At 57.1% G+C, this 13,560-nt stretch overlaps 2 protein-coding genes across 2 annotated transcripts in view; one reads left to right on the plus strand and one right to left on the minus strand.

The window, feature by feature from the left end:
* Positions 1-3,883: 3,883 nt before the first annotated feature.
* LOC130484277 (gastrula zinc finger protein XlCGF49.1-like) lies at positions 3,884-4,923 on the plus strand. Its single transcript, XM_056857181.1, has one exon. It carries the CDS (start codon positions 4,213-4,215, stop codon positions 4,921-4,923), a length of 711 nt encoding a protein of 236 aa, XP_056713159.1. The 5' UTR covers positions 3,884-4,212.
* Positions 4,924-6,401: 1,478 nt separating this feature from the next.
* Positions 6,402-13,560, minus strand: part of LOC130484666 (SCO-spondin-like) — a 115,026-nt gene continuing 107,867 nt past the window's right edge. Inside the window, exons 103-112 of the mRNA XM_056857746.1 lie at positions 11,988-12,115; positions 11,744-11,895; positions 11,423-11,469; positions 10,956-11,120; positions 10,042-10,250; positions 8,740-8,835; positions 8,471-8,531; positions 7,135-7,265; positions 6,834-6,984; positions 6,402-6,439 (exon numbers count right to left, since the gene is read on the minus strand). Coding sequence (XP_056713724.1) covers positions 6,417-6,439; positions 6,834-6,984; positions 7,135-7,265; positions 8,471-8,531; positions 8,740-8,835; positions 10,042-10,250; positions 10,956-11,120; positions 11,423-11,469; positions 11,744-11,895; positions 11,988-12,115 — 1,163 coding nt within the window. The 3' untranslated portion in view covers positions 6,402-6,416. The remainder of the gene's footprint in view (positions 6,440-6,833; positions 6,985-7,134; positions 7,266-8,470; positions 8,532-8,739; positions 8,836-10,041; positions 10,251-10,955; positions 11,121-11,422; positions 11,470-11,743; positions 11,896-11,987; positions 12,116-13,560) is intronic.

Raw genomic sequence — 13,560 nt, forward strand, 5'->3', positions numbered from 1 at the left:
ATAAAAAGAGGGGGAAAGCAGATTTTGCAGGTCATGATTTTCAGACAATATAGCTTGGCCTTTTTTAATTGAAAACGATAGGAAGTTTAATTTGCAGCTCATGAACTGGATACAAAGTATTTATACAAAACAGCATGCAAAGATTTTCATAAATGGAGCGCTGACTGATGGATTTCATATTGAGAAAGGAACATTTCCAGGATGCCCATCATGGCCACTTCTATTTATTCTTTTTTTTTAAAAATGATTTTTATTATATAAAGGAGGGGTACAAAAAGGAAAAAAGGGACAGGGGGAAAGAAGAAAAAGTATGTCACACACACACACACACACAGGGGAAAAGAAGAAAAAATATGTCCAACATATGATGATATTATATATATATATATATATATATATATATATATATATATATATATATATATATATATATATATATATATATATATATATATATATATATGAAGAGAGAGAAAATTGAATTCAAAGATAAGTCATACAACTCTACACCCTTTTCTTATCTCAATATTTTGTTATTTAGTTTTAATCTTCAATCTATTTATAAAATAGTTTCCATTTTTCATTAAACTGCTTGTATTCCATATCATTACTTGTATAGATCATAAAGGCCATTTTTGCCATCATGGCCTACTCCGTCAGTTTTTCCTTCCATTCTGCTATATCTGGAGGAGGTGGTGGTTTCCATTTCCTCGCTAAAACTGTTCTGGCAGCCGTCACAGCATATTTAAATAGATCTTTAAGTTGCGGAGATAGTTCCGGTGCTATAATGTCGAGCAGCATATTCTAATGGAAGCGTTTGTGGGAACATCTTTTGAAGTCCTTGGTGAAGGGCTTTCCGATACGGCCGTAGCTTCGAACAGGGTCCACCCTGGGTGGTCGTCAGAGCCGTCCGGGGGTATTCTGACACTTCCAACAAGCCGGGGAATTCTGACACTTCCGTGCCCCGAATGGCTCCTGCCTCCTGGGCTCCCAGCGGGGGGTTTCATGGCCACGGGGTTCAGAGAAGGTCTGTCGCGGAGAGACGAGGAGCCCACGCGCGAAACGCTTGCGGAGAAAAAAGGGTGGGACCTGGGAGCTGGAAGGACTCTTGCGGACGAACTTCTTTCTGTGAACGGGGTGGGGGGTGGGATATCCACCCCCCCTCCCCCGGTGCAATAATGCAACGAGGGCTGAAGGCGCCCCTCCCCTCCCCTCCGGCCCGCCCCGCAGCCGCCTCGGCGCCTCCGCCCGGTCCAGCTGCGGCTGTCCCTCCACGGCAGCCAGCGCCCCGTTCGGGCGGGCTGGCCAGGGCTCAGCAGCAGCAGCAGCAGCAGCAGCAGCAGCCCTCCCCGGCCCTCTGCACCCGCTCAGGGGACCCGGCCGGAGCAGACGGCCCGGGCCCCGCCAGCCGACCCCTGCGCGGCTTCTCTGGCGCGCCCGGCCCGGCGCTGCGCGGCAGGCTGGGGCAGCGGGCGGTCAGTGTGGGCGGCGCTGTCCGTGGCCGGCCCCTCCGCCCGCCCGCCCAGCGGATGCGGGTCAGCAGCCCTCCGGCCGGCCGGCCGCGGCCACAGCCCCCTCCGCTCCGCGGCCATGCGCGCCCGGGTAAGGCGGCGGGGCGTGGGGCGCGGGGGGCTCTGCTGGCCCGCCGGGAGGAGGGTGGGGGGCTCCGGCAGGAGCGCTCCCTTCCTTCTGCGGTGGGACTCCGGGGCGGGCGGGCGGGGGGCGGCTCTCTGCGTGCGTGCCTGGCCGGGCTTGTGGTGCGCGAGGGGCCGCGGCTCAGGGGCTGCGCATCCTGCCGAAGGGCCCCGGCTCAGTCCCCGGGCCCCCCTCCGGCGGCAAGGGCCAGGCAGGAGGGGAGGGGAAAGGCCGCCGCCCCCCACCCCCACCCCACCCCACCCCCTGGAGAGCCGCGGCCAGCCTGAGCGGACGAGACTGCCCTGATGGGCCCGGGGGGGTCCGGCTCAGGAGGAGGCTGCTTCCCGGGAGGGGCCATGGCTCCGGGGCAGAGCCTCTGCTTGGCACGCAGAAGGGCCCCCGGTTCAATCCCCAGCAGCATCTCCAGTTAAAAAGGACCAGGCCGGACATGATGGGAAAGACCCTTTTCTGCCTGAGACCCTGGAGAGCCGCGGCCAGCCTGAGTAGACGGGACGGACGCGGATGGGCGGAGGGGGGTCTGATTCAGCAGAAGGCAGCTGCAGCTGGGTGTTCGTGTCCTCTTCTGTTTGGGAGGGGCCTTGGCTCACTGGTCGAGCATCTCCTGCGCATGCAGGAGGTCCCGGGTTCAATCCCCGGCATCTCCAGTTGAAAGGACCAGGCAGTAGGTGATGGGAAAGGCCTTCTTCTGCCTGAGACCCTGGAGGGCCTCTGCCAGTCTGAGTAGACAACACTGACCTAGATGGACCGAGGGTCTCAGAAGGCAGCTTCATGCTTTCTACATTTATTTTCCAAAACAACAACAACAGGCCTTTTCCTAAAAAACATGGGTTGTCTTCTGTTATTGAGACTGGCCGGGGGCCCTGGTGCTGGTGGGCAAAGAGCTGGAGCCCCCGGCTGCTTTGGGCTTCCTGGCTGGGTGGAGGAGGATCCCAGGAGGCGCTGCTGAGTTGCTGTGGTTTTCTGTTCCAGGCCCTGGTGACGCTGGAAGACATCACGGTCTCCTTCTCCCCAGAAGAGTGGGCAGAGCTGGAGGAATGGCAGCGAGCCCTTCACCGGGAAGTCATGCAGGAGAACTCTGAGCTCGTTGCCTCTCTGGGTAAAAGGTCCTGTTTTCTTGGGTTGGGCCAGTAGCAGAAAGGCCCCGTCAGCTCTCTCTAGTCCCAGGCTGCTGTGGACCACTTCAAACCTCTTGCAGCCCTGTGCTGTTTTGCGTTCTGCCCTCCTTTACTCTTCAGCCATTGGGCTGGGTGTTTGGGCCAAGATCCATCTAGGCCAGCCTCCCACCTCCAGCAGATGCCCCTGCAAAGCTCCCCTGGGAAAGTGAAGTGGTGGTGGGAAGTGCCATCAAGTCGTGGCGGACTTATGGTGACCCCATAGGCTTTTCAAGGAAAGAGACGAGCAGAGGTGGTTTGCCGTTGCCGGCCTCTGCATAGCAACCCTGGGCTTCATTGGTGGTCTCCCATCCAAATACTAACCAGGGCCAACCCTGCGTAGCTTCCGAGATCAGACAAGATCAGGCTAGCCTGGGCTATCCAGGTCAGGACGGGACAGTGAACTTCACCCTCAGAAATTTAGGGCCATGCCTCATTCCGAGGAAACCAACTAGCTTGGAACTAGTAAACTCTAGTAATTTTTGCACAGTAGCATGCATTGCATGTGTCATGCGATGTTAAGAATTAGGATCGTTTTTGAAAAGGATCGGGAAAATCTGTGGTGGGTGGCTGTTTAGGGGAACCTCCCGCTGAGTCCGTGCTGTTGGAGTCAAACAGCTGGGGACGGGGGAAGCAGGTAAGCCTCTAAGGGCTGGGGGCTGGACTCAAGGGACCCCCCCCCCCTTGGCCTGACCCAGCAAGGAAGCTGGTGGCATTCTTCTATCAGTATTAGTGCTCTGACGTACTGGGCGGGGGGGTCCTGAGGGAAAATGGGGGACACCCAATGGGAGGGCGGTTTTTTAAAAAAAAGCAAGATGTTAATGTTTGCTGAGAATATATTGAAAGTACGTTCTCCTCCTTCTGAGCAGGCTGTGATATTGGAGATATCAGAATTAAGGAGGAAGAGGAGGAGGAGGAGGAAGACCTGAAAGTGTTGTTGGTGGAAGCGGCAGAAGAGTTGGCTCCTCAGAGCTGGAGGGCGGCTGGCGAAAACCGACCTGGGCCACTCAGTGGGCACAGGGGGTCCTTGTGGGAGGATGTGGACTGGGAAGAGCTGGTGCCACAAAGGCCCTATGGGGAGGGGCCTGGGGCCCAGTGCCCACTCACCTGCCCCGAGTGCAGGAAGCGCTTCAAGAGCAAAGCGGCCCTCCAGACCCACGGGCGGATCCACACGGGGGAGCGGCCCTTTGCCTGTGCCGAGTGCGGGCGGAGCTTCACCCAGCGGCAGCACCTGGCCACCCACCTGCGGGTGCACGGGGGGGAGCACCCTTTCGCCTGCGCCACCTGTGGCTGCACCTTCCGCCTGCAGAAGCTGCTCCTGACGCACCAGAGGAAGGCTCACTCGGATGAGCCGCCCTTGTCTTGTGCCGACTGCGGCAAGCTCTTCAACCACAAGCACCACCTGATGACCCACCAGCGGGTGCACACGGGCGAGCGCCCCTTCCCCTGCCTGGCCTGTGGCAAGAGCTTCACCCAGAAGCACCACCTCCAGACGCACCAGCGCAGCCACTCCGTGGACCGGCCCTTCCCTTGTGCGGCGTGCGGCAAGACCTTCAAGGACCGCACCGGCGTCTTGATGCACCAGATCGTCCACACGGGCGCCAAGCCCTTTGCCTGCCAGAGCTGCAGCAAGATCTTCAGCCACAAGCACCACCTGGTGATCCACCAGCGCGTTCACACTGGCGAGAAGCCCTTCTCTTGCACGGTGTGTGGGAAGCGGTTCACCCAGAAGCACCATCTCCTGAGTCACGAGCGCATCCACACGGGTGAACGCCCGTACCACTGCGAGGAGTGCCCCCGCAGCTTCAAGGACCGGATAACCCTCAAGCTGCACGTGCGGCTCCACACAGGCGAGAAACCGTTTTCCTGCACCCGCTGCGGGGAGAGCTTCCGGCTGCGGAAGGCGCTGCTCTCCCACCAGCGGGCCCATGACACCCCTGCGCAGCTCATCTGCACAGAGTGCGGGGAGAGCTTCCCGCGTTTGCGCAGCTTGGCCGCCCACAGGCGGCGGATGCACCCCTCAGCGCCAAAGGAAATGGCCTCCCGGCCTGGGTCGGCCGGTAAACCCCTCTGCATCCCTGAGTCCCAGGCTGGTGGGGAGAAGGGACAAGCATAGAAGCTGGACCCGAGGTTGCCCCACCTGGGCCAGGGGGAAACATCCCAGCCAGGCAAGGTTCACCTGCACCTGAGTGTAGCTCCAGAAATTCAAGCACTATGAATCAGATCAGGCTGAAATCTTTAGATGTGGCTGCAGAGGAAATGCGGCTCTCGATTGTTGTCAGCCTGTCAGACACTTTTCTTCTGGGCCTTTTCTATCTCACTGTCAGCGTTAATCCCATCCCATGCACAGAGCTCAGAGCAGCATGGAGGTTTCTGCCCCGCCCTTTAGTCTGTCAGCAATTCTGATTCTGTGACCTTAGGCAGATCATGAGAGGGAGGGCACCTTGGGCATCTTCTGGGCATGACGCATGGGTCACTGGGGGTGGTGGTGGGGAGGTAGTTGTGAATTTCCTGCATTGTGCAGGGGGCTAGACTAGATGACCCTAGTGGTCTCTTCCAACTCTATGATTCTGTGATTCCTCACAGCAACCCAGTCAATGGAAGGTCAATGGAAAAGCTTCATGGGTATTTGTAGGGAGAGCAGATGGGGGTGGGTGGGGCTATCCCTGCTGCCAAGAGCACTGTCTGAGCAGTGCTTCTCTTGGCACTTCCTGTCTGAGAAAGAGATCCCTTGGACGTGAGCCAACCACCCCTTGGCTGTCAGCCTGTGCCTGCCGCTCGTCTGTGCCCTTCACCATCTGGCCTCCTAGATTCCGGACTGGTCCCAAAATGCAGCTTGGACTGGCCATCTTTTTCTGTCTTTTTTTAAAAAAAATTGTGTTTTTATTTGTTGTAAGGGGCTTTGGATCCCAATAGGGGGGAAAGGAGACAATAAATATATTGACGTGCAAATGTACTTACTTAGTAAATAGACTATGTACTTACTTAGTAAATAGACTGAGAGCATGTACCTTAGTCCAACCTATCAAATGCAAATGGCAGGTTCATGCAGCCTCTATTTGCCTCAGGCTGTGGAGAGGGAGTTTAACGACTGCCCTCCACTGCGGGCAAAGAACTCCCACCTGGGCGTGCTCTGTGGCTGGCCTGATCCAGCTTGTGGGGGACCTGCCCAGCAGTGGCACGAGCTGTGAAGAGAATGCCAGGCCTGTCCTGTGCTGCTAAAGGCTGGGGGCTAGCCATGCCCCTCGTGGCATCCGTGCCTGGCTCTTTGTGCCAGCAGTGGCTTGGCTGATACTGGGCCTGACCCCATGGGCCCAGGTTGGGAAGAAGCCCCCTCGACCTCTTCCTGCCCCCTTCCCCTTCTACTCCCGTTGTCTTGCGAGCAACCTGTGCCCCGTCTGCTGTGAAGAGTCAAAGAAGGGAGTCCTCTGGGAAACTGCAGCTGGGTGGTTTTATTGAACGGCAAAAAATGGCCTGTGCTGTGTCGGGCATCTTGAGGAGGGGGATTGAGAGATCAGAGGGAGTCTTTGGCATCGTGGAAGAAGCTGTTCAGCACCTGGACTGAGCCGGCATCCTCTGCAAAGGCCCGGAACTGGCAGGGGGGGTCCATCAGCGCTTGGAGAAATCACCACCTGGAACGGAGGTGAGGGGAAATGGAAAGGGGGGTGAGAACAGAGCCTGACCAAGTTTGGCTGTGGCCCTGGGATCGTGAGCTAAAATCATATTGGGTCAAGGCTCTGGAGGAAAGCTGCCAGGTGGCCGAGCCCAGGTGGGGCTGGATGGGCCAGTGGTGAGATTCTGTGGAAGGTTGACGGCCAGTGGTTTTTTCATACAAAGGGCTCAGGGCACCCCCAAAAAGTCTGCCTGCTCACTGCACGAGGGTCTCTGGCACTTTAAATCTGAGCAAGGCAATTCCCATCCCCACCATTCACCTGCACAACAACCCTGCCCGGTAGGTTACAGCCGTTCCCCTTTTACAGGTGGGCAGTCTGGCCTTGGGGGCAGAGCTGGGGGCTGGGGGCTCACCTTGGCAGCTGCTGCACTCACAGCTGAGGATGATGGGCAGCACCACCGGCTCTGTCTCGCCCCTCGGGCACTGCAGGTTCAGGATGCGCACCGGGCTGACAGGGTCCAGGCGGTAGCTGCAGCAATCGCACAGGGTCTGCAGGTAGGGCTCCTGCAAGTGGGGGCGGAGGGGCAGTGAGGGGCGAGGCAGGCAGGAAAGCCCCGCCGGCTTGTGGGGTGGAGGAGATGCCCCCCCCGGGAGAGGGGCCTGGGTGAGGCCTGGCCAGGACAGCCCCAGGAGGGGAAAATGGCTCTCACTCACCTCGGGGATGACGTTGGTGTGGGAGGGGCAGCGCCCGCTGCAGTAGCTCACCTCCACCTCTGCCAGGAAGCAGGGCCCCTTGGTGACGTTGCGCAGCTCCGTGTAGCGCAGGCATGAAGACAGGGGCTCTTCTGTGGGGAGGGGAGAGGATCTTTACCAGCCTGACCAGGCTGGGGCCACAGAAGCCCACCCCCCCCATCCCACAGCCACGGGAAGCTTCTGGAGCTCACGTAAACGACATCCAATGCTGGGAGCAACGGCGATGGCGCCGTGGCGTGATTCTCATATTCAGCCACTGCTGAGTGGTTAGAGACCTCCGGGGCGGAAAGGAACAGGAGGGGCAGGGACACAGGGCAAGAAGCATTCTTGGGACCATAGCTCTCCTTCCCTTCCACAGCCTGTCAGGCCTTTGCTGCTAGCAGGGGTAAAGGCTCTTGACACGAGCAAACCAGCTTCTGGCTACACGCCAAGTCCTTGATTCTCATGCCTGTAAACTCTGTGTACAGTTTCCCTCGCCTTGTTTCCCACAGCTGTGGGCATGTTTAGTCTTCCTGTCCTGGGAATCCTTATCTCGGGGCTGCTTAGCCGTGTTTACCTTCGTAGCCTGTAATGCTTTTAAACATGTAACCAACCGATGTATCGCCATAACTAGCCTCATCTGCGTGTAAGCAGTCAGCTTCTTTAATCTGCCTTTTTGCTCCTAATAAAGTATTACTGGTTCAGGATTACCTGCCTCAATGAGTTTGCTTATGGGATGCTAGGGACAGACGCCTGAGCCTGACACAGCCCCCCTTTCTCTCTTGACCAAGCCCCCTCTCTCCTCCTTCAATGTCAAAGCCTTTGTTTCCCCCAAACTTGTTTGCTTCCCTCTGCAGCACTGATTTGGCGCTCATCTATATGTATAGTAATACCCCCCTCATGTTTTTCCTAAGGGGGATAAAGTAACCCAAAGGTGGTTTTTTCCAGTGAGAAAATGGCAGGGGGTTAAAATCTACCGCCATGCTCGGAAGACATGTTGTCCGCGTGCCCTGGGCCGGTTATCTAAGGGTAATCTTCCTTCCTATCTGGATTCTCTGGTTAATCCCATGCTGTTCTCCTCCTTGATAAAGGAATCCCAGAGGCTGAATTTGCAAAAACAAAGTTTAAAACAAACTCAGGAGAAATTGCAATATGCTGTCAAGCCCTCAGAAGCCCTCTGCTGAGACCATCTTGCACCCAGCACCTAGTGCAGTGCTGGGGTGTGTGTGTGTTGGGTAAACACAGGTTTAAAACCAGCAGAGGCCGATGCAGGGGGTCCCCTGGAGCACAGAAGGCACAATTCTCCCAACTGGCGTACCGAACACCTCCTTTCTGCAGATGGGGCAGCAGCTGCCGGGATCCTGTACTTTTGCTTCTCCCTGAGGTGGGGGATGGAGAGGGGGCTTTAATGACAGCGCTCAGACCAGGCTCCCGTCTCCAATAGCCCCAGAAACTACACGCCTGCCTCTGAGCACATGCAGAGGGCATTTGTGCTCCCTCGCCTCCACCCGCTCAGCTTAGGAGCAGGATGTCCCCTGGGAAGCTGCGGCTCCTGAGCCCCGCCACCCCATCCTTCAGGTGTGCTACCTCAAGACAGGTGAGCGGGGGGCAGCCAGCCCCACATGCGGCCTTCCCGTTCAGGCAGCGGCAAGTTTCACAGTCGACGCGCCACTCCGCACCGGCCTGTGTGGGGCAGAGAAAAAAGGGTTAGAGGGCACGCAGAGGGGGAGGGGGAGGCCATGGCTGTTTGCATCTGACATGCTGTAGATCAGTGTAAAAAACATGTGGCCAAATTTATCTAAGCTAGACATAATACACTCATTTTAATGCTCGAAGGACATGTTCTCCGTGTGCCCTGGGATGGTTATCTAAGGGTATTCTTCCTTCCTATCTGGATTCTCTGGTTAGTCCAAAGTTATGTATAATCTTTATGTGTTCAAGATTTAATTGCCCTTTTTCAATGGTTTTGCTGGACCATATGCGAAGGATCCCTTTTTCAGACCGGCTGTGTGTCCCCTGCCCTCTTCCGTCAGTGGACTCCTTGGCACATACCCTTTTGCACTGTCCTTACGTGTACCAACTTAGGCTAAAATGGATTATGCCATGTTTTAACAAATGGTCCACATCTTCTCCAGCAACTTTGGAGCAAAAGGTTCAGTTCCTCTTAGAGGACTCCGATGCTCAGCGTACTTATTTTGTTGCTCATTTTTTGGGAGGCTGCAGAGAAGAGTCAAAGGGAGGTGTTTTTAGAGATGGATCTTATTTAAGTTTTATAGTTTTATTGTTCAAGACCTCGGTCTAAGAACAGGGGGAAACAAAGAAGAAAAAAGGAAGAAGGGTCTGACGTGAGGCAGAGCATATGCTGTGAGCTGCCTGGAGCCCACAGAGTGGGGTGAGGCGGTATGCTGAAGGCCCCCCCGTCCAATGGGAAGGTCTCCTGCGCCTGGGCCTACTGCGGAGGATGGGAGTCCTGCTCTTGCACAATTCTCGTTAATCACGAGGCCTGCACAGGAGACCTTCCCGCTGGGCTACAGGGCCCACTTCTGCAGACAGAACTGCTCTGCCAAAAGTGTGGGACCTTCAGATTACCTGCTGGGGCCCCTCCTGAGAGAGATGGGGGGTTGACCTGCCCTTGCCCTTCCCAAATGAGCAAGACAGAGGCTGGCAGCTACTGATTGACACTGCCCTGTCAATGACGCTGGCATCTTTTTTGGGGGGGGGGGGCTATAATTTGTCCTGCCTGGTTTTGGACATAAAGTATATAGTGTACACCTTGTAATAAATATAATTATTTTGTTATAGTTTATGGTTTCTAGCTCAGCCTTTGAAGCTTCCTCCTCCACCCCTTTCCCTGTCAACACACGTATCGGCCTTCCACAGCACACTCACCAAGTACACCTGGCCTCGGTGCTCACACTCACAGTGCGCAGCCACAACACAGCGCCCACTGCCATTCCGGTAGTGCCCAGGCTGGCACACGCAGCCTCCCTCTGCTCCCCGGCTGCAGTTCTGCGGGGGGTCCTCATAGATTTGGGAGCAGCTCCGCTCACAAGGGCCTGCAGAGCCGAGCTGCAGCCAGAGTTCTCCGTCAGGGCAGGCTGCGTCAAGGAGAAATTGGCGAGATATATGGCAATCGACTTTCCCCCCCTCTCGCTGCCTGGCTCACAGGGGCCTGGCAGTGCCTTCTCCCCACCAGCCACCTCAATCAAGGGGGAGAAGCAGAGGTTGCCAACCTCCAGGTGGGGTCTGGAGTTCTCCTGGAATTACAACTGAACTCCAGATGACAGAGGTCAGTTCCCCCAGAGGATATTTCATAGAATCATAAGAGTTGGAAGGGACCACCAGGGTCATCTAGTCCAACGCCCTGCACAATGCAGGAAACTCACAACTACCCCCCCACACACACATCCCCAGTGACCCCTACTCCATGCCCAGAAGATGGCCAAGGTGCCCTCCCTCTCATCATCTGCCTAAGGTCATAGAGTCAGCATTGCTGACAGATGGCCATCTAGCCTCTGCTTAAAAATCTCCCCCCAGGGGAGCCCACCACCTCCCGAGGAAGCCTGTTCCACTGAGGGACCGTTCAAACTGTTAGGAAATTCTTCCTAATGTCTAGATGGAAACTCTTTTGATTTAATTTCAACCCAATGGTTCTGGTCCGACCTTTGAGCGCTACCTCTATGGCATCACATCCCTGCTGACCGCGTGCCCAAACTCTGCCTCCCCAGGTACCACCCCCCAAATCTCCAGCAATTTCCAAAGCCAGAGTTGGCTACCCCAGGGAGAAGGTCACTTCCTCTCACCACAGTCTGGGAGGGCACATGGCTTCTGGCGCATGGCAGGGCCTTCGCATTCTGCACCTCCAAAGAGGCGCTGCTGGAGCGGGTACCGCCGGGAGATCTGCTCACCGGTGCCACACGTCACAGAGCATGGCGACCAGGGAAACCATTCTGACCAAATGCATGGCACTGAGGGAGAAAAGAGGCCAGGCAGGCAGAGGGGTGTGGGAGACGCCGGGCCCAGCGGAATGCAGAGTGCAGCCACAGACCAAGACACGGACCCCTTTCCAGCAGTCAGCAGCACCCTGGCTGCTTCTGTGGGCCTGCCCAGCCAGTGCCTCCTCCCTGGAAGCCCCCCCTCTCTTTTGGAGGCTGCAGGGGATGGGAGCAGAAAGGGAAGGGTACAGAGGGAATGAGTCCAATGGATGGCCCTTGGAGGGCAGGTGGGGGGCACCTGGAGCCAAGGGGTGGGGTCCTCAGGAGACACTTACCATCACAGGCCTCCTGGCTGCAGTTGAAGGTGCCTCCCTGGCAGACGCTGCAAAGACAGTCAAAGTCAGGTCATGCAGGGAAGCGCCCCCCTTCCATCTTGGTAGTCCAGAATTCCAGAGCAACTGCCAAGAAGGGCCCGCAGTGCACCCCCCACATCCTGTCCTTCATTTGGGAAAGGGCAGAAGAGCTGGCCCCATGTGCAGAGGTGGTGCCAGGTTAGTATGGGGAGAGGTGAGCCTGTTGGCATCTGTGTCCACCCTGGCTCAAAGTGCCTCCCAGTGACCCTCCCTTGGCCAGCAGCCCGTCTCCCCCCCCCTCACCAGCTGTTGCACTCATGCTGAATAATGGTGCCAGGGGGGTACTCCTTGGCCTGCTCCTCTTGGGACAAGTTGGCAGCCCAGGGCAAGTCCAATGCCAAGCCGAGCGAGCAGCGACACTCGTCTGCAGGCACACACACCCCATCCTGCAGCACCTGCGGGCCAAGAGGAAGCTCAGATGTGATTGGCTTGCAGCAAGGCAAGGAAAGCCTGTGTCCCACCAGGCGGGTGATACAGACACACTCACCTGGCCAGAGGGGCAGGAGCAGCCAGGCTGGCATTCCTCCTGCAGGCACTGTGTTTCCGGGCGCAAGTCTGAGCAGGCTTGCGGGCAGCCGTTGGCACAGCTGCTGAAGACTTGGACCCCCGGGCATTCTGGCATGGGGAGAGGGTGGAGAAACAGGTCACAAGGGCTGTGCATCCCAGTGGGCAGGGCTTGCAGGGTGCTGCTAGTGCCCCTCCACTCTTCTCCATCCCCATCAGCACCAGCTCCAGGCCGGCTCCTGGCCGAATGAGCCAGCTGCTCTGACACACGGGCAAGTGGGCAGTGACACCACTCTGACTATTCTTGGTGTCGGTCCTGGTCTTGTGGATACGGTATAATTTGATCCACTGGGTTTCAGCATGGAAGTTTGGCCTTGGGTCACAGGAAAGAGGGATAATACAAGGGAAGCCCCCACGTTGGCATAAACCTCAGCCTGTGTGTAAGAGAGACTGCTCTCTCCGCCCTCTCACGCCCGGCAGTGCCTCTAAGACATGACCAAGCCCTGCGAGGAAAGGCTGAGGGAGTTGGGAATGTTCTGTCTGGGGAAGAGGAGGTTGAGGGGGGACACGGTTGCTCTCTTGAAGTATTTGAAGGGCTGTCACTTAGAGGAGGGCAGGGAGCTGTTCCTGTGGGCAGCAGAGGATAGAAGTCGCAATAATGGGTTTAAATTCTGGGCGGAAAGGTACCGGCTGGATATTAAGAATTTTTTTTTTACAGTAAGAGTTGTTCAGCGGTGGAATCAGCTACCTAGAGAGGCGGTGAGCTCCCTGTCTCTGGCAGTCTTTAAATGGAGGCTGGACAAGCACTTGTCAGGGATGCTTTAGGACAGTGGTGGCGAACCTATGGCACGCGTGCCAGAGGGGGCACGCAGAGCCCTCTCTGTGGGAATGTGCGTCATCACCCCAGCACATCTAAAGAGTTGCAAATCCAAGGCAAAACCTCCCATGCGTTTTGGCCATTTGGTCCCTCCCCTCCCCTCGCCTGCCCGCCGTGCTAAGACCCTGTGGGATCTGCCTGGGCCTGCCTACTGCCTTTCTTTCCCCCCTGCTTCCCAGAGCCTCCCGATGGGCCTCTGAGTGGCCCCGGAACAGCAGCAGGTGGCGGCAGCAGGGCGGGCATGGAACGGCGAAGCTGGGGGCTGCTGCTGGCCACCCTGGCCGGAGCGCAGTACGAGAAGTACAGCTTCCGCAGCTTCCCAGTGGCCAAACTGCTGCCGCTGCAGCGCGCCTACAAGCTGGAGTAGTATGAGGGTGAGGGCTGGAAGGAGAGCATCCGCGCCCTGGAGGCCAGCGTGTGCCTCCACCACCTGCTGCGCCACAGCGAGGCTCACTGCCACCAGGAGTGTGCCGGTGGTACCGACGAGGCGCCAGGGGAGCCCTGGCGCAGGGAGCTGGCCTTTGGAGAGCTGGGCTCCGGCACTGCGCCGGACAAGGGGCTGGCTGAGCTGGAGCTCTTCAGGTGCGTCCTGCGGTGTGCCTCCTGCCTGCGGCGCTGCAAGCATGGCCTGCCCGTCTTCCAGCTTTGCTACCCGCCAGCCGAGACCCTGCACGACTTC

The sequence above is a fragment of the Euleptes europaea genome, chromosome 11, assembly GCF_029931775.1.
Source record: "Euleptes europaea isolate rEulEur1 chromosome 11, rEulEur1.hap1, whole genome shotgun sequence".
NCBI classification, from domain to species: domain Eukaryota; kingdom Metazoa; phylum Chordata; class Lepidosauria; order Squamata; family Sphaerodactylidae; genus Euleptes; species Euleptes europaea.